General features: G+C 35.6%; 1 protein-coding gene across 1 annotated transcript in view; it reads left to right on the forward strand.

Annotated features, from left to right (window-relative positions):
* KCNH8 (potassium voltage-gated channel subfamily H member 8) overlaps nucleotides 1–27,544 on the forward strand; it is a 176,956-nt gene that overhangs the window by 39,422 nt on the left and 109,990 nt on the right. The window contains exon 2 of the mRNA XM_036379185.2: nucleotides 16,468–16,701. Within this exon, the coding sequence (XP_036235078.1) occupies nucleotides 16,468–16,701 (234 nt within the window). The remainder of the gene's footprint in view (nucleotides 1–16,467; nucleotides 16,702–27,544) is intronic.

Consider the following 27,544-nt stretch of genomic DNA (forward strand, 5'->3'; position numbering starts at 1 on the left):
GAGAAATAAGAATAATGGGGACTTCAGTGCTCTCACAGCTCCTGTAGGAATCTCATGAAGGATTGTAACTACAATTTACATATCCAGTCAATAGAAAGCTTGAGAGTTTCTACTCTAGCTACTAATTTTTAGTTATGGATATGGTGTCTTTGAATTATGATCAATGGTATTTAATTTTGAACAGATTAACAACTCAAAGGAAGAATTAGGTTCAAAACTTCTTAATTAAAAAAAAATTAAAACAAAACAAACAAACAAGAAAAACCACCCAAACCTCAAAACAAACCAACCAAACAAAAAACACAAAACCAAAACCCAACAACTACAAAATACAGTGGGGTTGTTTTTGGCTAAAGAGTAACTGGATAAAAAGCCCAGTGACTGAAATAGGAGAGTCACATCTGATTTGGGCTCTTCTGCCCAGTAAAATTACAAAAGTATATACACTGGACCTTTGTATCGTGCAAAACATGGTACAGCAGTGACCTAAAGCTAACACCTTTGGATGAGGTAAGCCAGTGTATTATAACAATTCCAACTAAAAGTAAGCATAATCTCTATCAATGACTTTACTGAATCTGAATTTATCTAAATCTGCCACAAGAAAAAGATGTTGTTTAGAGACTTTCACTTTCATAATTTTCGTTATGCAATACCATTGCATGATCTTACAATTCTGTTAACACCATATACAAACACTTCTCTTTGTCTTGATTCCAAAAAAACAAGCTGTGTGCTGTATTCTCTGTCAGCTCTCTTTCCCCAGAAAGTAATCTTGGGAACTTGCAGGATGAATTAAAAAATATTAAGTTTGTGCAACTGGCCTGCAGAAGAAACAATCAGAAGCCATAGAAAGTGTTCAGAGCCATTTGTTTGCTCTCAGCACCTGAGAAGTTTGACTTGGCTTACTCACCTTGAAATAGGGATCTCAAGAAGAAAGGAAGGAATCATGAGGGGAGCATGTAAGGAAAACTGCAACAGAGAAAGAAGAGGATTTTAAGTACCGTGGCATAAGGAAAGGAATTAGGAAGATGCTCTTTTCATAGCAGACTGCTGTTACAAAGTCAGGGGCTAGGAGCTGCATATCCATATACCTGATGATCCTAGGGTCTTTTCCAATCTAAAAAATTCCATGATTCTTTTATGAATCCCATTAAAGAAACCCAAATTTTTGTTCCACGGCTAATGATTAAGGAATGTCTATAACTCACTTCCTATAACTCTATTGTGAAAGAAGGCCTCCTTATGACTTTTTTCCCCTTGCAAATATTCCCGAAATTTGAAATCAACTTCAGAAACACAAGTTCAAAGCAGAAAGCTTGCATGCACTTCATTTGCCTTTCAAAACAAACATTGTTTGGGTGAAAGCATCACTGATGGTGCCAGTCAACCATCAGTAATTCTGTGTTCTGAGATGGGGTGCTGAACGCAGTGGAACATCAATGGGACACATCTGTCTCACAGCTGAGAAACAGGTTTCTTGTGAATTATCATGTTCCTGAAAAGTTTTATGGATTGCATATTAATCTTGTTATGAATGTGGTCTCTGTTTACTTGTGACTTTGCAGAGACAAAATCCTTTTTGAAATGAAACACCTCCGTTACAAAAATAGGATGTCATGATCAATACAAATCTTGCTTACGTGTCCATGCAACAGAAGTGCTTGGCCAGATATGGATTTTAATTTTTCTCTAAGTTTTTTTGGAAACAACTCATGCTGGGTTTGGAAGTGAAATAAAATAAATGGGCCATTTCTCTTCGAGTTTGGTTTGAGTTACAGAAAGTGAAAATTTACTCTTTAGTTTCAACAGCTGAAGAGGACTGGGTCAATTACCATCTGCTCTCACTTCTTCACCATAATTCAGAGCAGTACCTGAAAATGTCTGGCATGTCAGTAAGAAATGGAGAAACTAATTATCCGAAATTAAATGTGCAAATAATTGCATACAAATATATTGAAAAATGTGAATTGTCACTGGATTTAATTGAAAATGTTGTAACATGGTATATACTTGTAAAATGAAATCCTTAACGTTGCCTCTTTTTACAAAGGAAGATGTTAAATGTAAATTTCACAGTTTCCTTCACTTCTTGTGAAAGCTGAAATATATACAAAAGATTGTTGGCTTACTCACTTTTCTACTGTGGGCATATAGCTGATAGAATAATCTGGTTTAGTTGTATCTCTTGAGGACTTGGATAAGATCAAGGGACTCAAACTCTGAATGAGGCTATTCATTTTTCTCTAGGAAAGCCAAAATGGAAGAGAAAGCTGTTCAGGAAAGACATTAGTTGTTAAATGCTGCAAAGGCAAAGGTCCACGTAACTAACCTTGTGTTATAACCTTTTAGTACCAGATATTGAGAATGCGTGATTCTTAGATTATTGCTTAATTCAAGTTTGAGGCAAATGCTATTTCTGTCCCACTCTCATTATTTCCTGTCTCCTAAATCTAGTCAGAGACAGATACCATAATAATCTACATAAAGCCCCTTTCCTAGGGATTCAGACCACCCAAAGAAATAGTGATAATTTTGGGAATTGCAGTGGTAGTGGAGGCCAGAACAGGTGGGTAAAGAGATGAGAAACAATTTGACCACTGTTTAAAGCGGAGGGCCTGGATGACCTCTACAACTGAAAGAAACTGCTGAGAGTGCCTTTGGAGAATGAAATTTAGTGTCTGTGTCATGAAATTTGGTCTTCCAAATGCCATTTATACATTACCAATCTGTTCATTCATTAAAATGTGGTGATAAAATGCCAAACTGAAAATCCTTTACTGAAATACCACCAGTGTACTACTTTCCAGAGCTCCAAGCATGTTTACTTTTCTTGCATGCTGCAAAACTGTTGGTTAATGCATTATTGAAGCTATATCCTGAGAAGAACAAAAGCTTTGGGAAATGGTTTTCTTAATTTTTTTTCTTAATTGATTTTTCCCTGTGTGCTGTTTTATATTTTCATTATCATGGTGCATGAAATTGTAAAAAAATAGCTTATCCTTATTACCTTTGGTTTCTTCTTATTTTTTTTTTATAAAGCCATCTTTCATGATAAAAATTCATTTACTTGAAACTTTGATTAAATTTTTATTTCATTTTAGTCTTAGTTTAAAATACATGGATGCATTTGAATAATTTTTGAAGTCATGCTTTTACAATCTAGAGATTATATGGACAAGGTATTTTTAAAAGCAAATTTAAATGTTAAGTAAAAGCTAGTTAGTAGTACTTCCAGAGAAATACATAATACACTTCCTGCTTCTGAAGAACCCTTTGAACTATAGTCAATTAGTTGGTGGGCTAGAAACATGGGGAAACACTGCTCTGGAACAAGCCCAAAACTTCATCCTATGACACTATTCCAATTAATTTTGAAGGCTTCTAATCAATCACATATTTTTATATAGTGAAAAATAAACTTGAAGATATTATTGTAAGAAAATACCTCTTATGATGGCTTCAATAATAAGAATATCTTAATTATATCTAAAACTCACTGCTTATGCACTTTTCTCTTTGAAATATCTTTAATGAAATGGAATGAGGAAGTGAAGCCAAGAGGTTAACAATCTGACCCGTGTAGACATCTGTATCCCACAGTGTCCTCTGGAACTGGCAAGCCAATTATGTCACTAACAACTTTCTCGATTTCACCCTCATTTTTTATTCAATTTTTTCCTCTATTTCTAATTTTTCTCTCTCAGTTCCCTTCTTTAGTGTATCTTAATTTCAATTTTGGTTCATGATTAAAGCAGCTTAGAGGACTTTTTGAATTTTTGTGTGCATATGCTCATAAAGCACCCTAGAACATAAGCATCTAACAAAGTGCAAGTAGTTACTAACGCTGACAAAGGATAGGGAATACAATGGAAAAGGGGAAAAGGAAAACCATTCAGAAGCCACCTTGGAAAGCAGTGAGAGTATTCATTGAAGAGCTCTGGGCAGTTCTCTAGTGCAGTGGTTGGCAGTAAGGTAGATGATTTTTCACCTGTTTTTTCTCTATTGCTATTCACTTTTATCAGAACCTTGTTTCACCCTCCCTCCCTCTCTTCACCACTGGTTGTTATCATTAAATGAGGCATTAGTGCCAATTGATGAATTAGCCAGCAGTGATGTGTATTTATTGCTTGTTAGTTTTGTGTATACACATTTTGCAGGTTAACATTTATTGATACACAGATTAGTATCAATTACTTGCATGTGCATGGTGTTTCAACTCTGTCTGATAAACTGATATCTTGTGAAGTGAGATAAGGAGGCAGTGGGAATGGAGGGGTCATTCTTAAACCAGTGTTGGGTGCTTACTGTGAGAGGCCATCACTATTCAGCCTTGCAGGTACAAGGCTGGGAGAAGTGTGGTATAAGAACTTGAGTATGTGGAGAATAAAGGTAAAATACTACTACAGAGGCCGAAAACTGACTCAGTAATGCAGGGAGAGGTTACAAAGCATAGTACTGCCAAGGCTACAGTACCAAAGACACCACAAAACATTTGTTTTTCTTTCTGTGTCATGTTTTCTATGCATGTCTGAGGTTATTTGACTTTAAAGGTCATGCTTCATCCCTTTTGTTTGTTATTTTTGACCAAGAGTTGTAGATTTTGTGAAGTTTTACCTGGCGTTTCCATTATTGCTGTCGTAACTTAAGAAAGTTAATTTATGCTGCTTTGCACAGTCTGTATAATTACCCTATTTACTTGTATTTACAGATATGGAGTGGTCTGAAATGGAATAGTTTTCCTACATCACAATACAATCCACAAGTTCAGTTTCCTACTTCATGCACCTTATTCAATTAGTATTAAAAAAACACACCAAAACCAGCAACTGAAAAATGTACCTTTTTTCTCTTTTCTCAGAGTAATTTCAAATTAAGAAATTAGTTCTACAGTATCTCAGCTAAAGATGTTCTTTGACCTTTATTTGCAAGAAGGAAAGACATGGGCACAGTCAGGTGCATTTGCTCAACATTTAGAGCCTGGCTGCGTAAATATAGTACAGAAGTGCTCTGATTTCTATCCTGGTTTGATTTTGATGTTACCCACTTCCTGTGCTTTAAGATGATGCTAAACCTGAAGGATTTTGGTCACCACACCCTCCACATATGATAAATATAAGTCCTTATTCTGAGTAATGCCTTGAAGATATCACTTCCTACCATTCCAATGGAGTTGAACCTCCTGACCCCAATACTGAGGTTGAGTAGGTTAAAGGAAAGGTTTTACACTACTTTGGTGGTTTGGCCACCTGTTTTGCAAATATCATTTTTGCTGGTGTATATGATGCTGTTGGTTAAATTCTCCAACTGATTTTTAGTCTCTGAATTACTTTTTTTCTTTCAAAACAGTATTTAGAGCAGCAATAAATTTCCACATTTATAGCATCAGATTGCATAGGAAATGTGGCAGTATAATCACGTTGTAATTTATAGCTTTCTTCTACTTTTGGTGTTTTCAGTAAGTGTAATTTATGGAACCTTATTTCTGTATTTTTAGTATTTTTCTCTGTTTGCTCAGTGCCACTTTTACTTGATGAGATAAAGATATAAATATCTGGCTTTCTACAAATTACTTCCAAACTCTCAGAATGAAAAAGATTATTCTCTCTAACACGAAAACTTTGCAAATAGATAGAAGCACCTGCTGCCATTTGTAAAGATACTTTTCATCACTTTCTTCAGATTGGGCTCCTGAAAAACTAAGCATGACTTTGAACTACCTCCCATAACAACACTGGATTTAGACTGCAGCATTCTTATACCTTTTTCCTGTGGAACACAAAAGTTGTGTTGCTTGTGTCTAGCAGGTATAGCACCAGCAACTGGGTTGCTTTTTTACTTTAATATATTTTGGACCAGTTAGAAGAATTTAATTAAAAACTCTAGTGGAATTTGTATGCTTTGACTGATAGAATTCTAAGAAACATTACCTGGTTCCCTAATGATAATGATTCACTGCAGTACAGTTAATAGGTAACATTTTCCTGGGATTTTGGAGGTTTGGAACTTGCATCAATTATTGAGCACTGGCCTATTGTTCTCCTGAGAGTCTCTTTCTGAAGTAAGGTTTGGGTTTTTTATGTTTAGGTAGTACTTTGGGGAAAAGAGGTGGGAAGGGGTATTGGTTTTGTTCCATGTCAGAATAAAACTTTTGCTTTAGAAATACCAAAGCTGGTTCTGTGATACATAGTCTCTTTATTTCCTGTGAAAAAGAACTAGAAATAGAACAAAGCAAGCAGACAAAAAAGGTCTAGATTTGGGGAACTATCTTCAGTCCTGTCATTATTTTGGTGTATTTCTTCTCTTATCTGCACTGTTTAGGTGCTTAGGGGTTCAGTTCAGTGGATTTTTTTAATAGCAATCTGTTCCTGTACCTGATTTCTTTCATTGAGACGATACTTGGTCCAAAGTTATTATTTTCTCCTTCAAAGGTAATCAAAACCCTGACAATTCCACTGTGCATTTATATATGTACTCCTTTATTGCAAAGCACCAGATGTTTTGTATCTTCAGATCATATTCTTTCATATTAATATTAATATATATCATATTCACATATATCATATTCAGATCATATTTCTTCAGACAAAATCTGGATTTTTTTTCCAGAAGACCATCTTATGACAGTGTTCACATCAAGTCTTTCTGGTTCCCCAAGCAGCTTCTTCTTTAACTATTTGTATATCTTGCATAGATCAGGAGGTCCAAGCTCAGGTAATCCTGATACAAACTATGCCAGTCCTTCAGGAGGTCCATAGAAACTTTATTATAAGAAATAATAGCCCATGTCTACTTCCCACATCTGCTTTTCCATTAAGGTTATTCTACTTGTTTATTCTACAACAAAACTCATCCTTCCACATATTTTTAGCATTTTTCCTCTGGATTTTTTTATGAGATCTTAGTTGAGAAATCCTCTACAAGATGATTAGTTTTCCTTTGAATATGATAACTTAATTACATTCTCACCTGTAACCTCCCTCTCATCATTTTCCACCCTCAAAATATTGGTTTTTTACAGATCTTGCTCAAGACAATGTCAGTGATCCCCATATTGAAATTCTTAGGATATTTTTATTCAGAAAGGGTGAATTTGGGATATACTGTGTAATTCTTTATTATGGCAGATAGTGCAGTATACAACTCTCCCCTCTGGAAATGACATTTCCTGGACACTGGTCATTATTTTATGAACCATTTTTAATATGATTTGTGTCAATTTTTCAGAAGAGCGTTCTTGGAATAGGCTTTCTTTTCCAAGGCATTATTTCAGATTAGTGTTCCTACTCTAAGAAAACTGTGTGCACAAATCCTTGCTGTTTACAGAGAACTCATTTCACTGGAATAGGCACAAGGGAGTCTGCTTTTTCTCCCCATTAAAATTAACTCAAGATTATCCTTTAATTTCAGGGATTGAGAGATTAGCATATAAACTACAAATGTTCAAAACAGTTACTCTTAAAGTTCTGACACCTTAATATTGAAGTACAATATTTATAAGGGAAAATCAATAAGTAAAACTTACCACTAGCTGTCATGAAATTGTCATGGGAGTCATAGAGGATTATAAAAGTGACAATGAAAAGCCCAGAATTTACGTATAAGGGCTAGTATACATGAAAATCAGCTTTGAGCCTCTTTGAGTAAGAGCTTCAGGTTAGTGTAGCACTTGTATAAAATGGAAAAAAGTTTCTTATTCAGAGAATATAATAGCAACATGTGGTATCTGAACAGATAGTGGCTTTTGCATTGTCATTTGGGTATCTTGCCTGTGAAAATGAAAGTCATATGCAAAACTGAGCATCACCCTCTGTGGAGCCCAAGTGCTGCATTAGGCAGATGGTGCTGAGGAAGGATGACCACTGTCCCTTCTGCCTTCAATTTAAAACCTAGATGTGGGTCTGGTTTTATTCTGAGGATACATAATTTTGTTCAGATGAGGAACCTTGTTACAAAATGCCCCACTGTCACCAGAGGAGAATTAGTATGGTTATGATTCATGACTCACTGGAGTGTCTCCACAGTGGACAGCTTGGTCTGTTTCTTCCATGGTCAGTTCCAGGGCTGCAAGTGGAATTTTTCCTCCTTCATTCTTGGGAATGGTGGCTGAAAGTTCCCTTTGCTCAGCATGTGGACTGTAAACACCTTCTGACCATGCATGGTGGAAGCAAATAGAAGGACCATAAAGATTTTCCACTCTCTTTGCACTAATATCTCTTTATATTTCTGTTGAAAAAATTTGCTTTATGTCCTTACTGATGACATTCTTTTATATAGGATTTATAGAAGCCACACTTTTTTTAACATGGTCACTTTAAAGGGGAAACAAATTTCCATGAAATCTCAAAAGTAATTTCAAAACCCTGGCAATTCCGCTGTGTGTTCATATATGTGGTCCTTTACTGCAAAAAGTTCCAGGTACTTTGAGTCTTCCAGACCATATCCACTTCAACTGATAAGATGAAACTTTCCCAATGACAGGTAAATAGTCCTTGAACTTCACATCATCACATTATAAAGAAATTTAGTTTCTTGTTTCCAGTTTAGATGGAATCAAGATATTTTCAAAGTCCCTGAGATACCATTCCATAATTAACATAGTCTCATAAGAAGAAAGCATTAGATTTCAAAGAGCCAGGAACATGATCTTTCAAAGCCATTTCACACTGGCTTCAAAATGTTTACCTTATGTTCTTCCTCTCACTTGTGCAAGAATAATGCCTGGTAAATCTTTTTCCCTGTATTCCTTCACTAGCTCTCTTAGCAGAATCTGTAACATATGCCTGCTCATGTATTGCACTATCAGTAGCAGGGCATACATTGAGCGCAAATATTCAAAGGGTTATCCACTGCAATATCATTATAAATAGGTACATCAGGCATGTGTGTAGTAAAGGCATGTTTAGGATTCTGAACCCACAAAGTATTATGAAATGGTGAAAATTTAGTACTCCTGTAAACCAAGCACCAATTGTGAATAGATGGCATAGTGCTTAATACGGCTGTAAACAAAACAGCTTTCAACTCCTTATTTCATTTCTTCTTCAGACAACTGACAAAGGAAGGTCGGATCACATTAATAAATATTTGTTGATAATGTGGCCCTTGAAAATATTTCTATTCAGGAAGAGTGTTGTCTGCAAATCTTCTCAGTTGAACACTTGAAAGCAAGTCATGGTCCCAGGCTCTTAAATCATTGGGCTATATGATTTGAGTTTATGAGAACCCTATGTGTTAGTTTGATTTGTAGCTAGTCCATTTCTAAATTCCAGGTGAATCTTAAATCAATGGAACAGTTGGGAAACCAAAACAAACAGCAAATCGACTATTGCTGGGCTAAACAAATGGTTCTTCTGCCTAGTGGATGAACTTAAAATTTCCATGTATTTTATTGGAGAAATTGCAAAACATGATTCCCTTGGAAATGTGAACCTGTGCACCCTGCTGTGCAGTGGGCACTCACAAAATGCACTGTACAGCAGCTGAACTCCCTCAGGAGGGATATAGGGTTCAGTTCTGTCAGAAAAACAAGCACCCAGAAAGTAACTTCTGGATGACACTGAACATTTTCACAACATGCTGTGTGAGTGTCATGAGTTGCAGTGTCTGTCTCTTGATTGGTAATATCTTCATTTTTCTGTTTTTTTTTCCCAGTTCCATGTGCTGTTTTACTTGTAACTTCAATGCCTATGAAACTGGCATGTAAATATTTGACAGCTGCAATATAGCTTTTTTTGTTACATCTGCACTGTGTACTGGCAGTCACTGCACAATCAATAACACAAATAAAGTTCATCAAATATAATGTAATATTTTTTTACTGAAAAATAATTTTTTTAAATATCCAAATAGAGTGGGAAAAGAAATATTTTGTTGCAGCATTGATTCAGTTGACATATGTAAGTTTGTAATTCCAGGTAAATATAAAATCAAAAGCAAAGATTTATTTTAGACTAATTAATATTTCCTTCTGAGGAAAAGATGTAGCTATTTGCTTCTGCTAGTGGAGCCTAATTTTGAAGAATTTGAAAGTCATCTCTACTGAAAGTTTTTCTCCTTTAATATAGTCCACCCTTTACAATTGCACTGCTTGTTTATTTGAAAGGTGCTCTGTGATGATAAATGAGCAGCCACAGCAGTACTACTATTTCAACCAAGTCCTTCTCAGTCTTGTATTTTAGAGTTTAGGTAGATTCAAATGATACTGAGATTGGAAAAGCAATAGGAACATGCACGAAGATTTCTAATGGAGGAACAAATGATTTTTTTCCTTACTAAGATGCCAGAAGCCCAGTTTACCACGAGGTTCACTACTGCTTTTGTTTCTCACTTTGTTTCTCTCTGATACAGTCTGGCTTTTTGGTCTGCTTTCCTACAGGAGTAGGTAATTTTACTGGTCATGCAGAAAGCTGCAGTCATTATTCCAGTATTGACCTGATGCACTAATGACAAAGAAAGCTGGGTTGGAGATTGTTAAACACCGAGTCCCTTAAGTGGCTTAAGATCTTGTGTTTATCAATAAAATGATTTAGCAACCAGATGTCCAAAATTTGCTTAGATATCTCCATGCTAAACTGCATTGCAGATTAACTCTTGTAGCTATAAATATCGCATACAGTAAAGCATTTTCACTGTCAGACTAAATATTATTTTGTAAATATAAAGTGAAAAGTTTATTTCTTAGCTGCTGAATTCAGAACTTTTCCACTTACTGTAAGTTATTCCTGTCAGTTCAGGTCAAGTGGGACCTATGGAAGCCCACCCCTTTAGCTGAGTCCATAGGTCTGGGTTCTTCAAATACTGATTCATAACTCTAAATTTGTAGCCGTTACCCAATTTTATGAATCCTTGTAATGAAATTAATAGGCCAATTAAATCAATTATAAAGGTTACAGTGAGTTACAGTAGTAGGTATTTGTTCATAAGTCCATACTTGTACTTTATAATGCAATAGTTTTTCCTCTCACTGTACTACTATAAATTCATTGGAATATGAATTCATTTTCAGTGAAGAGTGGGAGAAAATATCATTATAATCAGAATTTTTTTTTATTTAGATCTAGATAAATCTTCACCTCACATTAGAGACCCAGTCAACTGTACTGAGATGTTTCAAAAGAATTTTGATGTCTGGAAGTGTATGCATTATAAAAATCATCTTGGTCTTAATCAGATTCAAAGGACTCTATCTGGCAAATGATTTTGAGCTCTAATTAAATTCACTTGCATCTAAATGTGCTGACATAAAGCCAAATGTTTTCATGCACTGTTTTAATCATTCAATTAATCAGTAATCTTAACTGTTAATGTGGTCGTGTTCTCTGTCACGGTAATTTGCATGAACCTGGAATGAGATTTCCCTTGTTAAGTTGTCTGTGTACAAACTGTGGAATCAAATTTAAGAGTAGTACATCCTTTTATCTAGAAGAATTATAGACTGCTCTACAATATGTAGAGTAACTATGTGAGTCACTTGCTTATTTAATGCAGCTTCTTCGATTGTTAAAGATTTTTTCTGTTGTAGGATTTTTTCTTCCTCTTTAATTTTTAAATAATTTAACTTTTAAAATTAGAACACTTGTTGGCTTTTCTCAGTTGCAAAAGAAGTCAGGTGTTCTCCTCATGAAAACTTATGGACTTTGATTGAAAAGAACTGGGGAAGCACAATGATGAGATTTACCGCAGACATAGCCACAGTATTAAAGCAAAAATCCTTTTTTCATTTTTTGCTGGATGTGACAGTAGGATTCATGAAGGGAGTGCAGAGTATAAATGTAACACAGTGTCATTACAAACAGCCAGATAAATTGTGGGCATTAATTAGACGGAAGAGTATTGCATGAAGCCTTTTTCTTTAATTATCTCAATTCTAAAACTCTATCATGGGATGTTTGCTGAACAAGATTCTCTGTATAAGATAGCATGAGATCTAAATTTCTGTTGCTCCAGTTATGATTTTTGGGTATCACATCATTGAAACAGGGCAACATTGTCTAAGCCTGTGATTGAAGGTACAGTTGTCATGGTCCTGGCTCATCTTATTTGATTGTCTCTGGCTTTATGCTGTGTTTCTGGCAGAGACTTCTGAAAACCACATGAGTCTTCCATTGATCAATGTCCTATCCTCTCCAGTATGTTCTACTTCTGAAATGAAGGCAGGCATGCAAGCTCCTAATAGTCTTCCTTCAAACTTTCATGTGAAAAAGTAACTTGATCTTCATGGAAAATGAGCTTAAAGTAAAAGAATCACAAATGAAAGAAATCTGCTTTTAAATTACGCTGGCAAGCCAGGGACCTCTCTCACATTCATCCATCTCTGCTGACTTGCTGCTAAAGGAAAGCCTCGTGAATGTTGGATATTTTGTGTTTAGGCTTCTTTTCCCATCTTTGCAGAAGCACTTTTAAATCATCCTTCAAACAGCTCTTGCAGGCTTGGACAAAAAATCAAGAATTTTTACCCAAAGCTAATATAAAAATATCCAATTTAATTTTTTTAAAATTTATTTTGCAGAGACTTACACCACTTAATTTCTGAGCTGAAACCTAGGGTCAAGTGGTTAAAAAAGCATCCAGTCTGCCCATTCTTTGGCAGTATCACTCCCAGCTCAGAGACTTTCACTGCTGGCACTGAGGCCGTTTCCCTCTGGGTGGCTCCAGTGACCCCACAAGTGTCAGCTTAACTCCCTTCCCACCCCACACTCACACAGTCAGACCAGGTTTCCTTCCCAGATCCACCCCAGCTCTCCCAGAGCACAGCTCAGATGACTCTTTCCATAAAGACTTTTGTTTATCATGCAGCAACACAGAAACAGCCCCAGCTGATGCCTCCAAGGAGGACCCTCAGCAAAAGAAACCCAAGGATTTTATACCCTCACAGTCTCTCCTCACACAAGTCTCTCTTTCTCCTGAGTCCTCTGCTCCTGCTGCATCTCCCAGACTACATCCACCCATCTTTCACCCTTTGCTACCCAAAGGGTTGGTGGCTCATGGTCTCTTATCTCTGGCTCCCACTCGAGGTTCAATCTGCATTGAACAGTTGGCAAACTGATCTACCTGCACTGGATTTATTCCTCAATACTCCAAATCTGTTCTTTCTTACACAGATTTTCAGCAGCTCTGCTCTGTTGCTCCAAAGGCTCAGAGTTACATCTTTCGCAATAGATCAAGTATTTTGCTTGGATGTACTTTCTTATCTAAAAATGAAATTAAAAGGAAACATCCACCAGTAATCTAATATTGTCTGCTGATCAACCAACCTGATCAATAAAATAACTTAATATTCAAGCCAATGTGCTGAAAGCATAATATGGAATTCAACAACCTCTATAATATTATGGAAGCCTTGCAATCTACACACAAACATATACCAAAATATACAAACCAAGACGTTAGTATCACTCATTGCAACTTTCCTACTGCAAGTTCAAAAATAAGAAAATATGTTGCCTTCCAGTCCATGAATTTCTAATAAATTATTCTGAAGAATATTTCACTTATCTTACTCTAGGTTTAAAAATCCAGCTAGTCATCATTGAAGATCATGAAATTAAACGCTGGATTTGTTATTTGTGTCGCAACAAAGACTGAATGATAGAAATTTCACCCTCAATACTTGCTTTTTTGAAATATTTTATAATGTTTTACATACACAAGTAATAGCAAGTGATATTAAAGATTTGAAGCTATAAAAATAAATTTAATAAATTAAATTAACTAAACGAACTTTTAACCAGAATATTTTAAGGTATGGGTTTGTTGGGCTTTTTTTTATTTTCTTTATCCAATAGGTAAATATTAATCACTTTATAAATGTTGCTGATGAATTGGATGATACATGTAATTACTGGGCATAATATTTCCTGGTCCTTTTTAGTATGACAAGAATTTTTTCAACAAATTATTTAGATATGTCCCTTAGTTTGAGATTATAGGTGCATCTCTCTTTTTTTTTTAATTCATGCTCAAGAAGAGCAGCAAATATTATTCTGATTGCATTTTCCTGATGCTTTGCTGCTCTTCTTAAGCATGAATTAAAAAAAAAACCTCCAAAAAGTTCAGTAAAATTAGGCTTACAAACCTGCTGATATTAAGAGAAAGATTGTTATTCTAGCTGGTACTGGATTGGCATTTATAAGTAAACTGGTTTATTCCATGAATATTAAAGCAACCACAATTGTTCCAGGTTCATTTTGGTGTAACTGACAATAGAGTTTGGCCACCTTATATTTTTCATAAAACCATGGTATGCTTGGTAAGCTCCAGTGTTCATAATGACATTCCTGTTCATAATGACATTCATTCACTACTGCACATCCTCTCCACCTTTTGTGTCCTCTTGGTGTTCCAGATTCTACTTCATACAACTCTCAACAATTAGAATTAAAAATATAAAAAAAAAAAACCACATCAGGCTTTGCATCACATAATTGTATTGTAAACAACAAGAATCAGAGCAGTAAATTAATTTGCCAGCTATAAATATATTTGGTATGAATGATCTGCAGGTCTTGCACTGTCACACTTTTATTATGCATTGCAAGCATATGATTTTAATTCTTTTGGCAGTGTGGGGATTTAGTTTTGTGTTGACAGGGGCAGCAGCATGTTAGTGCATGAATGGCAATGATACTTTTTCCCCAGTTAGGCAAATAAAAATGACAGGCTAAGTCAAGCACTGCACTGTACCAGAACGGATTTTAAAAACACATTATTTGGTAAATGGGAAAAGACTGTTTTAACGTAGCAATCATTTATTGAAAGGATTTAATTAAATCTGTACCAAATGTGGGTAACTGAAGGAAAGTCTTGAGAGAAAATTGGTCATTTAATAAACTTCCATTGTCTTTAAAATACTGAAAGCAGTATAAGTCATAGTGTTTTATCCCTTGGGTAATTAAAGAGTAACATAGCTGGGTTTTGGGATTTCACAAATGTAGAACTCTTGTGACAGTTCAAATTGAAAAACAGACTTATTTTTCCTCTATTTTAGTGTATGGATTCTGTTCCTCCCTTCCCGATCATAAATAATACATATGGGAATACTGTATGGGAATTAGGTATATCAACCTGAGTTTTCCATTAAAATAATTCATTTCTTTCTCTTTCAATTTATGAATATTTATCAAGGGATTATGGATTAGTTAATAGTATTTCCCCTTAATACATACACAATAATTCACTTGCTCATAAGTCTGAAAAATAAGAGGTGTCTGTCTTGGGACTAGACTGCTCCTAAGCTCCTGCTAGCAAGCTGTAAGGTAAACATTCCTTAACAAGCAATGGCTAAAAAATAGTCTTTCCTCCCTCCATGTGAAATGTAGAGAGATTCTGCCCATAAAACTTCTTTTTTCACTTCAAGATAAGGACACACAGGCAAAACACCTGTATGAGATGTTCATATGTTATCTGGAAAGGGTGTCCCTGATAACTGAAAAATGCTGTAAAGGGTCAGAGTTGATGACATGGCATGGAGATGAAGTTCTGAGGTACAAAGCCTTCAAAAACATTTCAGAGAGGGATGGGAACAAGCTATTAGGCTGCCAAGAGGTTCAACAGTTAGATTTACTGAAGATTTGAAATCAAATTAGGGCACCACATTTGGTTGATTGATGTCCATGTCAATATTCTACTCTTGAATGTATCATACATAATAGCTGCAGCTTAAACATGCTGAAGAAATGTAAAGAGCATTAAGTATAACAGAATGGTGAATCTTTGATGTGCTTGTTTCATATGGGAGAACTATGGTGGGGCTCTAAAAGACAGGTGACTGATTTTGAATGAAATCTTTTTTCCTCAAAAACAAAGAAAACAAAAACAAACAAATGAAAAAACCAAAACAAACCGAACAAAAACCAAAACAAACAGACCAAACAAAAAAAAAAAATCAACCCCACCTCCCATAAAACACAAATAATTCCTTGTAGTTTAGAATCTCCCTAATTCCATGCAGCCTGGTGTGTCACTCAACTGTGTTTTTAAGGATTCTCTCACAAAATTGTATAGAATAAATTAATTTGCTTACATAGGTCACCATCATCTTGTTGAGATTTTTGGGTTTTTTATTTTGTAGCTGTGTCTGTTCAGACTGCAGAGTAGTCTGAGTGGCAGCATAACATTTGAAATTTCTCCAAAATTTTGATATTTGTCACCAGTCTTTGGTCAAGTGGTTGTTTCAGTGTGTTGGCATCTATCTTAGAGGCAAATATCATAAAGTATTCCTTGAGGACACAATGAGGCAAACTGTACAAAGCCATGAAGAACTATTGTATATGATCTGTGGACTAGATCTTTGACTTAATTTCAGAATACTAGTCTGAAACCAGAAGTTATATTCTTGTTTGCAGGCAGCTGGGATTTTGCTTTACAATATCTGTCCAGTTGTGCCTTATGATGTTATAGAAAGTATTGTCAAGCAGTGCAGAATGTAGACTTTAATTCATATTTTACTTTTGTGTTCTTCTGCAGATAGTAACTTTATCCTTGCAAATGCTCAGGTGGCTAAGGGATTCCCCATTGTTTACTGCTCTGATGGCTTCTGTGAGCTTGCTGGATTTGCACGGACTGAAGTCATGCAGAAGAGCTGCAGCTGTAAATTCTTACTTGGTGCTGAAACAAATGAGCAGATGATTCTTCAAATTGAGAAATCGTTGGAGGAAAAGACAGAATTTAAAGGAGAAATCATGTTCTATAAGAAGAATGGTAAGTCTTTCTTTCTGGTTCTGTTAGTCATAAAGAAAGAAACTTAGCATAAATGCATATAATATATAATGTTCATTTCTAAGTAACAATTTAGTTGTCTATCATCAAGCCTATGAGAATAGATTTGAATAATGACAGTAAGGTACAATTGAGACCATGTTTATAGTGGTGTTATTGATTTTATATAAACATGTTACAAAGCTGCACAGATTAAATTCAGGGTTCTAAACTACATTGTGAGAGTTTTTGCAGTCACTATGACATTCTTTTTTCTGCTCTTTCTTATACTGAAGTTTTTACCTCTTAATGTTGGATTTGGAATGAAAATATTCATATTCACCACAAAATAAGATACGTAAATTTTTCAATGCCATCAGTAAAATGCTCGAATGTCTCAATGAGCCATGTGATTTCTTCTCAACACCTATTACACATGAACAAAATAATAACAACTTTCAGAAAGTGAAAAATTTATATTCAAGTATGTATTGTCACATAAAGAAAATTTCCAGGCATTAACAACCCCATAGACTATTAGAAATTTCAATTTGCACCAGCAGTTTTGACTCTTATGGCGAGACATTCATAAGAAAAATTTCATAGTCAAGATGTGTGAGGCACAGAAGACAGCAGGCCATGATGCACACTTCCCAGCTCCTCTGATTTATATCAGTGCACTTATTCCATATATTTCTATTGCCACATTCATTTGATCTTCAAACAGGTGACACTAAGTTTGAGATAATGGCAGGATTTCAACCATGATAACAGAAGCAGAGTGATCCATGGACTCAAGGGATCCATGGGTGTTGAGTATCACCTTCTATTTTATTATATGGCTAGAGTTTATAGGCATATGTCTAGACCACATTTCCTCATAGGTTTTCTCTTCTTCTGTCTTTATAAATGAAACATTTTCCTTTCAAATAATATTACTGCTATTATATGCTTTAAAAACTTATTTTCTAAAAGTGATTACTGCATAATTACAGCAAAGTGATTTGGAGTGTTGAGAGAAGACAGCTTCAGTTTCACTTACAAAAAAAAGGAAGAATGTTGTTTAGTTGGCTTGTGTTCATGATTGCTGCTCCTCATACTATGAAAGTTTGAATTTGATCTGGAAGCTCCTGCTAAATGCTTCCTTGTCTTGACTTTTTGGGGAGGCTTGGGAGCGTGTGAGTATGTTTGGTTTTGTTTTTTAGCATATAGAAGAGACTCAAAAAGTTTCTTGAAATGTTTTCAGGAAGGTTATTCAATTAAAGTAGTTCCAAGTTGTAAAACATGTCTGGATATAGGGGGAAAATTGTTTTAACCTGGAAGGATAAGAACTGCTTTTTCCAGTATTCTATAGTAACAACTGGGCATGATAAGAAGATATTTCAAGGTATTTAAATTAAAGAAATAAAGCTGAGACATTCATTTCATCGTCTTTGTCCTGAATGATAAATTGTGGTTCCATTACGTTTAAAGAGGTGCTTCAAATCTGCAATAGCTATGATTAACACAGGCAGAAAGAGATTGCAGGTCAATTATCAGAGAAGTAGCTGAATCACAGATGAATAGATAAAGAGAAATTGTTGAGGCTAAAAGAATTCCCACTATACATCCTACATGCATCCCTCTGCATAATTTGACTGGAAGCTTCCCCAATACATTTTCTGAATAAGAATAAATTTACCCAACTGCCCATTATAGTTTTCATTTCCATGTGCTTCTGTACCACTGGGTAACAGAAATTAATAGGTATTAAAATAACATGAGAGTTTCTTGTGTAAAAGCTAAATTTATCTTAAAAAATAATCTTGTATTTTCAATAGAGCTGCAAAGCACAGGCTCCAAATTTGGCAAGTCAGCCATTTTAGCTAAATGTTTTTGCTTTGGGGTTGGGTTTGGGGCTTTTCTCAGAGAAAAAATTGAACTTCTGAGGCTGTTAAGCTTATTCAGCTTTGTTTTGGTCCAGAAAAATGTTTTAAAAATATTTTCAGACATAAGAACTTTGGGAATAATATCCTTGAAATGATTGTGTGGATACTTTCCAGCATATCCAATATAGAAAATCATTGATTTTTTGGGCTCGTATAATGTCAGGAATATAGATCAGTGGGAGACAAGTAGCTAGCAGTGCCTAGTTATCACAGGGCCATGTTTCAATGTCCTGTTTGGGCTTTAGGGCGGCAGAAGGGAACCCCCATCTGCCTTTAGTCTGCTATTTAGCACAGCTTTGCTTTGTTGGCCTAACTACAAGACCAAAAGAGCACTTCTAAGCCTCAGGGGTAATTCTGAGCTCACAGAATTTTTCTTGAAATTTCAATAGTTAGTATAACATTATGATAAAAAATTACTATGAGAGACATGGATGTATGAATACAATAACTTACTCTTGGTTGGTTCTTCTGGATTGGTCTAAAATGTAGATCATATGTGTCCTGTTTTTTGGGGCAGACATTCAAGGTTACAAAACAACATGCATCTACTCCTTAATTGTCACATTTTTCAATATTTTAAATTTGATTTAAACTTATTTCAAAGCTGATTCAGTTTTTATCATTAAATTAGACTGTTCATTCTAAACAAGCAGCTTTGATCCGAATTTATTAAGCTTGAATATGGATCTTTCACAGTTATTTAACCATCATTAAAGAATTCACATAACACCTCTGCTCAGTAATTGTTAATTAAAGGAATGAATGCTATAACTAAAGCAACCCCAGCAATCCACATGCAGTTTTATGGAAATTCCACACTGCTCTGAGCTGATACTGCAGCAGGAGTGGTGTGCAAGAGGCTGGGCAGGAATCTGAATAAAGTGGGTTATTTCTCTGTGTTGGATGAACCACAGTATTTCATTGTCATTTGGGTTTGGATTTCAAGAGAAAAATGATCTTAAGCAGTTGTGCTCTGACCAATCTCCTGAGACCACAAGAAGTAGATAAGAAACTTTTCTATGTGTGTTCTCATTTGGGAATTTTAATGAATTCTTAGAATAAGATAAACTGGTTGTAACTCCTCATCCTGAGCATTTTCTGCCATGCTAGCAACAGAGCCATATTAGAACCATGGCAGCAGATACAGCAGCTTCAGAGAGAGATGTCTTTTGAAAATTCAACTCAAAATATACTTTTCATCATAGTTTCAGTATTTATTTTGGTTCCTCAGAAAGTTTCTTGCTTTTTCTTTGACAGAGCTATATTAGTTTCTTGAAGACAATCAGAAAAGATGACTATTAAAAGACAAGGATTTTATGATTGTTGCCTTCTTCAGAAAGTTTTAAAATTATATTGCTTAGGAGCTGATTTTTTAACTTTTTTTTTCTGTTACTATTTCTACATTTTCTTTAAAACATCTGCAATAAATTAAGTTGTCAATTATGATAATGGAAATGCAAATTAACCTTTTGGAATTCAAGTGAGTTGTGAGAAAAATGTTCACTCCCAGATCTCTTGTTTAGAACAATCTAAAAGCAGTTGGACACTACGCTGTGGAATTATATTTAAATAAACCCTTATTTTTCTCCCTGTCAGACCTCTTCTGAAATTTGTCAATAGCAAGTACAGGTAGTTAAATGAGGTCTTTACATTTCCTCAAACTGACATACAATTAAGTAGCTATGTGGGTGTTTTTCCTTTTCTATTACAGCCTGAGATAATGCTACAATAAGCCCTATAATCAGTGACTTAGTCCAGTCTAAGCTCTCCATCTTCAGTTGCTGAGAAGGTCACAGCTTGGGTCCCCTATGACCCCATCAGGTTTACTTCCTTTGTATCAAAATTAGGTTTGTAGTGTTTGAAAAGTGGTCTGTGCTTACATACAACCTTTTAAAACATGCAATAATTCCACAGCCTTCCTTCACTGAAAGGAAATTGGCCCCTTTCTGTGTATGTCTAAGTTGTGTGAAACACAATGTAATCAGCAGTGGCCTCTTGTGATTTATGGACATTTGTGAGACTCCACTGTGGTGGCCATCATATCTGTGCACCCCAGTAAAAGGGCTGTTTGCACAAGCCTTTGTGCACAGTTAAAAACCCCCTACTGTCAGAGGACTGGAGCAAGCAGGTGTTGCTGGGACTGTCTTTACAAGGTGCCTCAGGACTTGGTTGCAAGCAGAGTTTACTTTGTCTGTGACACTTAACCAGGACTCAAGGGACATTTTGTCAGCTTCTATGTGTACACTGATTTAAACACTTTCTGGTTTATGTCTTAGGCATGTTCTTGGTCCCTAAAGGTTTGGTAAGTAAATTGTAAGGTGAGGAAGATACAATGTATTCAATTTCAGTATTTATTTCTTCATTTATTACAAGTCAGTAAGATTAAATGAAAGTATTTTATCTCTTCTCATCATTGCATGAGAATATCTGTTTTGGTAAGGCTGTATCCATATCTGTAAGGTTGGGATTAAGGTATTTCAGATGGGCAGAGTATGATTAGAGAAAGGAGCTCCTGGATTAATTTGGCAAAAAGCTGTTTGAAGTCAGCAATGACAGCCACAGGTAAATGAAATAAGGCTCAGGCCATGAGACACCATCCATTGCCTCTGCCATGTTTGTGGTTGAATAACTTGGCTAGAGAATAGCAAAGGCTACACAACACCATATATATTTAATGCATTCCTTGCATTAAGAAAACAGAAAATGGGGTTTTTTTTAGATAAAGAATTCAATGTTATTTAAAATCGTAGAAGAATTATGAAGAAATTGAAGAGAAATTAATTTCTTTTGAAATGAAAGAAAATTGGATTTTCCTCAGGCTTCTCTCCAGAAAGTATCTGCCTTCTTTAACAAACTCCTGAAATACACCATATCTTTTGGAAGGTAAGCCCAGCATTAAGAAAAGAGGCATTTATTAGAATTTTCTGACTGTAAAAAAAATTCTGTACAGAGACCCAAATTTTCTTGTGACTGCTTTCTACTAGTTTTTAGTGACAATTTTCTACTTACTAATGTAGAGAAAGCCCCTTGACAAGTTGCTTGACAGAGCAGTTTGTAGCAATGTGGCCTCACTGCTGCACCACTGCTTCTCTGCCTTGAAAACCTCATCTAAAAATAAGAAAGCTAAAAAGCTTTTGTGGTTGTCTTGCTCACATTTGCTAAATTATAGTACAAAATACAGGAGGAGGAAATAAAAAAAAGCAAGCAACACTGAAAAATTAATCTGAAGGTAATATCTAATTGCAATTACCTGAGCCATAAAAAACAATTTGTAACTTTATAAAAGAATATTTTCTTTTTTTATTTTGCTTTCTCCTTTCTCTCTTCTTTTTTCTTTTTTTTTCTTTTTTTCTTCTGTTTTCTTGTTCTTTTTCATTTCTCCCTTTCATATAACTCATTAATCATTAGAAAATTTCACTGATTTTTGGGAAGTCTTCCTCTTTAAAAAGCAGTATATAATATAGACAGAGGACATGTCCTTAATTTCCTCTGTTTCACAGAATAGGGAACTTTTGTCTCCTTTTCTCTCCAAATCCTTCATTTGCTTGACCCATGGCTTCTGATGAAAGGTAATGTGTACCTCTGAAATGTTTTGATGTTTTAGAGACAGTCCCAGCTTCTGCAGCAGAAGAGGAAGACAGAGCAGGCTTGTGCTCCTCTGTAGTGCCCTGGCTGAAACTTTACAGAGGCCTCAGTGAAGTGGTCAGCAAAAGCCTTAAAGAAGACAAAGCATGGGGATGAATTTCAGTTATAAGCCAAAAGAAAAAAAAGGCAGCAAAATCCCCTGTGTACAATGTGATCTAAACCATCGGAGGTCTTTTTCTAGAATTTAATGAGACATCAACAAGGCTGCAGCTCACTGACAGTGCTGATACGTCGCTCTGATGCATTCACAGTGATATTGGCTAATAGCTCCTTTCAGCAGCAGCACGATGTATTAAAAGCATAATTCACTGAGAAAAGACTTGTTCTTCTAGAACCACATTGATATGTAAATAAATCTGTGTGAAATTTTCCTGTTCCTTGTTATATTGCTACAACTTGTTGCCCTCCACTGCTAACCTGTTTCCACACAGGCACCCTGGGCTTCCAGCTGCACCTGGCATGAATGGCTGTTGGTACTGCTGGATGCTATTTTTTTTTTTAGTTTTTAAAAGACATTGTGCTACTTTTTATGCAGCCATTTCTAGTAAGAGATATTGGTATTAAATTTGGAGTAGGATGTTCATAAGACATCAGACTAGTCACCTTTCTATTCAAATTTTTTCTCACAATTTTATGGCCACACTGAGTCTGCTGCCTTTTATTTTTTTTTATGAGATTTAAATCAAGCTTTGGCTAAAAGCTGACTTGGGTGCCTGTGCTTCACCAAGAGTTAGGCTGTTCTTTGGATAAAGAAAGTTCAAAGTGTCATTTCTCCCAATGACCATATGCCTCTCTTTGGCTGGCATTTCCTTATTTTGTCCCTGATCCCTAAATCCATATTCTGGATTATGATGCAGACTATTTGCCCCCCCCTGTGCTGACCACCGTGATGGTTTCTTGCTTTAGCTCCATAAGTTTTGGAAGGTGATAGGAGGCTCATGTTAGCACTGTCTACTGAACCCTCCCACTGATTTGGGTAGGAAATTGCAAAAGCAGTTTGATTTCATAGAGCAGTTAAATTACGAGAAGCTTAAAACCTGCTGCTTTCCAACTGGTGGGGTTACTATAATTTCATTGGACAGGCTCAGAGACTGTTTACAGCATGTGCTCACATGGACTCAAGTGGTGAATTGGGAAGATTAATCCTCTCTACCACGTTACATAATTGCTCAGTGTGTGTTTCAAAACCCTTCTGTACAAAACCCTTGGACCTGACAGGGTGGGATTATCAGTTCAGATCCATGACTCAGCTCCATCTCAGGCCCCAGCTTTAGCCCCCTCCTTCCAGAAAGGTGCCCAAGTACTGCATGTGAAGTACAGGTTCAAGTTCTTGAATCGCAGCCTCAACAGAAAACCTCTAAACTTGCTGAAAACTTCTGAATAATATGAACAAATAAAACAAGGATTATACACAAGGATTATAAAGCAAAATATTTTCTGACCAAACCGTGTGGGAGAAGAAGTGTAGAATAACTTGATCAGTTTCTAAAATGTAGCCTTTCAATGTAAGTGCATGAGTAACCAGTAGAATCCCCTTTTTCTCCATGTCATGCCTTTAGAAATCTTTATGAATAAGCACAAGGTTACAGCCAGCACCTCTTCCAGTGCTGGGAGATCTCCCATTCTGCAGATTCCAGACTTCTGTTTCTAGGGGCTGCCACTGCTAAAGACAACAAAGTGAGAATCACAAAATTATTTTGCAGATATTTGAGTTTATATAATTATCGCTTGTTTTTTGAAACTGAAAATGTGAATTTTTTTTCACAGGTGTAGTGGTCTGTTTGGAGATTGCTGGGTTTTTTGATTGCAGTCAATTTCACATTATCTTTGAAGTCTCTCTTTTCAGATAATAGAATAATGAGCTTAAAAGCAAAATAATGTAATTTGAAAACAAGTTTATGTTTAGGTGAATGTGTGCTTTAACTCCTTCAGATGTGAAAATATAAGGTGAAATTTCTGAATAATAAATACATTTTATTAATATATAATGAATATATGAATATATATACGAATATATATCTAGACATACATATTGAATATATATACGAATATATAATACATATGAATATATATACGAATATATATCTAGACATACATATTGTATATGATCATCTTGTTTTAAAAAAAATTCTTGCCTTCTTTTCAGGAGTGCATCCCTCAGTAGGCTGAGAAATCATATTTACTGCTGTGTTTATAGCTACCTGTTGACCCTGAAAGTCCAAAAGGAATAAGGATCATAGGTTATAAACACAGTTTTAACAATAGATTTCAAAACTACAATATTCAATGGAAAGAAAATTTGGTTTATTTGGAAATTGCTTGAGTGAAAGCAATGAAGTAAAGACTAAACTTTACTTCATTACTTCAATTAGGAAGGATTGAGCCTGACTGTTTCTGAAGCAGCCTGTATTAAGTTATTGAAGAAACTCTCTTTTGTTTATTCTGTTGCTTTTGTTTGGTTGGGTTATTTTTCATTTTAGCCATAGATGTTGTATATTTGTTTATATAAGTGTATTGTCTCAATTAGTATTTTCTCAGGAGTTAGTTGACAAATGCTGAATGCCCTGTACTAATATAACTGTGACAAAGTAATTATCATTGGAGGGGGAGGAAAAGTAAGTTGCAAACTGATAATGTTTATGAGTCTGCCCTGAAGCTCTTTGCATTTAAACAGAATGCATCTCACTGACTTAACTTAGTTTTTAGATAATCCTGTGTGTTTTGCTAATTGTCATAACTGCAACCCAGTAAATGTATTACATCAGGGAAGTACTTATCTCCCTAAATGTCATTTTCTTTTCTAATCTGGATGGAGATAGGAAAAGGAAATTAGGGTGGACAAAAAGAAAGTGGTACACTTAAGGATAATGCATCTCACATGGCATTAAAAGGCATTGCTTAGTTCTCTGCTTTTGTTCAAGGAAACTCAGGGTAACTAGAGGATTTTGAAATGGTTTTATTAACTAGGGAAGATAGTGGTGCTATACAAGGAAAGACCAGAAAGCTGAATAAACAAAGCTGAAATGTAGATGTGCTGGAGTTCATAAATCAGTTGTATAAAACATTCACTGGAGACTGAACTAGCTGTTGCATGCATTGTTCCACTAAGGCTGGAAAAGACATGCACTCAAACGAGGAGCTGCCATAACACTGACAGTCTGTGTCCAAAAAGTGACATACAGAAAATTTGGGGTTGTGAATTAAGCTTCTCTCTGCCTATCATTGGCAGTTTGCAGGAGAGGCAAGGATAGGATATTGCTGTGTTGAAAAGGGTCTTCTCTTAGGGCATCTTTTCCCTCTTTTCGTCTCTCCATCATGGCAGAGATGGCAGAGAAAGTTGGACATGCTGGACAGTATGAGACATACAAGACACTGGATTACCTGGCAGCAGAAGGGACAGAGCACAGGTTGAAGCCGGGCACAGAAAAGGCTGGGAAGACATGAAGGGATGGATTTGTGTATCTCTGATGAGATGTAATAGATTAGAATAATTGCACATGGTACTCCATAGGGAAAATAGAAGATTGGGGAGCTATTTTTAACAAGTTTTAAATCAACTCCACAGGATTATTAATTCCCTACTTATTCATACTGAAATACAATTTTTGCTTTGTTATTACAGTATCTTACTATCATCTTCATGTACCAAATTCTTGGGACACAACTATATTCTGCTTTGAGATGTAAATAAATTTTGGAATGGATCCATTTTGGATGCATCAATGGATTACAAATCCATTTTGGTATAGATTACATTGATTGTTAAAACTTGTAAGGAGACTTTCAGGATACAAGTGTTATCTGATGGTCACACAGAAGTAGGGGAAACAAGTTCTTGAGTCTTCTTTGCCACTTGTATGAAAATCTAAATCAACAACCTGTTCCCATGTAAGTCAGTTTCATCATAGCCCACATGAGCTCTTAATTTTGTAATTTTTTCTGATCAAAGAATGGCACTAGGTGTAGCAGATAAGCTGGAACCTTCAGTAGCAGAATTCAAGAAAAAGAATTTATAGATTTTAACTTATACATTTGATTTTTGCAGTGATAATGGAGAAGAATGAGGTGATAATTTGCTTAAAGCAGCAGAACTTTTCATTAGCTGTTTTAATTGATAATTTTCAAAGTTATGATATTTACAAAAGAGAAAGAATGTATAGCTATAGTTTTCTTGCTCATTTCCTTTCCTGTTCAGTCCAGTTGCAATTTTTTAAACATTTTTCTTTGCACTTTTCTCTCCTCAACAAAATGTTGACATTTGTCAAAACCACTTAACTTTCAAAATGAAGTGTTATCAGTGAGGCTGGGAACTTTTGGGTAAGCTGATGAAAGAGAGAGTTTGGTTTCCTCGGACAAAGTCTGGCATCCCAGCCTGCCAGTCTTGAAGTGCACACTTTCTGTGGTGGAAAAGTGGAAATGATCAGGCTCAGATATCTCTGGTGTTATGATGCAGGTTTATTTTGCTAATAATTATTAACCACCAATGAGACACTGAGGATTGTAATGCTGAGTATTTAGCATCAATCTTGTTGACAAGTTATTACAGTATCTACATGAAAATATTTTGATCTTTGTCTTCTACATGAATCCCCTGAAATAGGGTGATGTGTTTAAATAGTTTTCTTTAAGGCTTGATTTACATCTCCCTACAAGAGCATTTAGTTTACTAAGCAACCTACTTAAACAAAAAGAAATATTCCAGATTTATGATGGCTTGTGAAGCCTAATTCTGCCCTCTTATGAATATATATAACTATTCCTTGAAGAGCTATTGTTTTGTGCCACAAGACTTTTATATTTAGTATGCAAACCATTTAAACTTTCTTTTTTTTCTTTAGATACTTCGGCTCTTAGTCTAGGAACCATTACATTTGGTTAATTTGGTGTGTTATGTGTAGATTCAGAGCTTCTCAAAGGAGCTTGATCCCTCTTCCTTATGCCACAAGAAGTGGAGATAGATCACAAAAAATTTTGTGTTTCTTATTTCTGACCCGTGAATGCTCCAAGAAGGAACAGCATAAAGTGGCTCAGTGTCCCTCTGGAAAGCAGTGTGGCAAGAAAAGTCCTGAGAAATTGAGGGTCTGGAAATGGATATAACCACACCAGCCAAAAAGTAAAAGGAAGCCTTAAGCTTTTCTTCCTGGACAAAACTACTCCCAGACTGTCAAGAGCAAAAGGAAGCCATAGCTTGGCACGAGTAGCACTCATTCCAAGTATTTATTGGAAAGTGATATTTGTATCGCTTAAAAAGTATGAAGTAAAATTTTAACAAG

Source organism: Molothrus ater, chromosome 1 (genome assembly GCF_012460135.2).
Source record: "Molothrus ater isolate BHLD 08-10-18 breed brown headed cowbird chromosome 1, BPBGC_Mater_1.1, whole genome shotgun sequence".
Lineage (NCBI taxonomy): Eukaryota > Metazoa > Chordata > Aves > Passeriformes > Icteridae > Molothrus > Molothrus ater.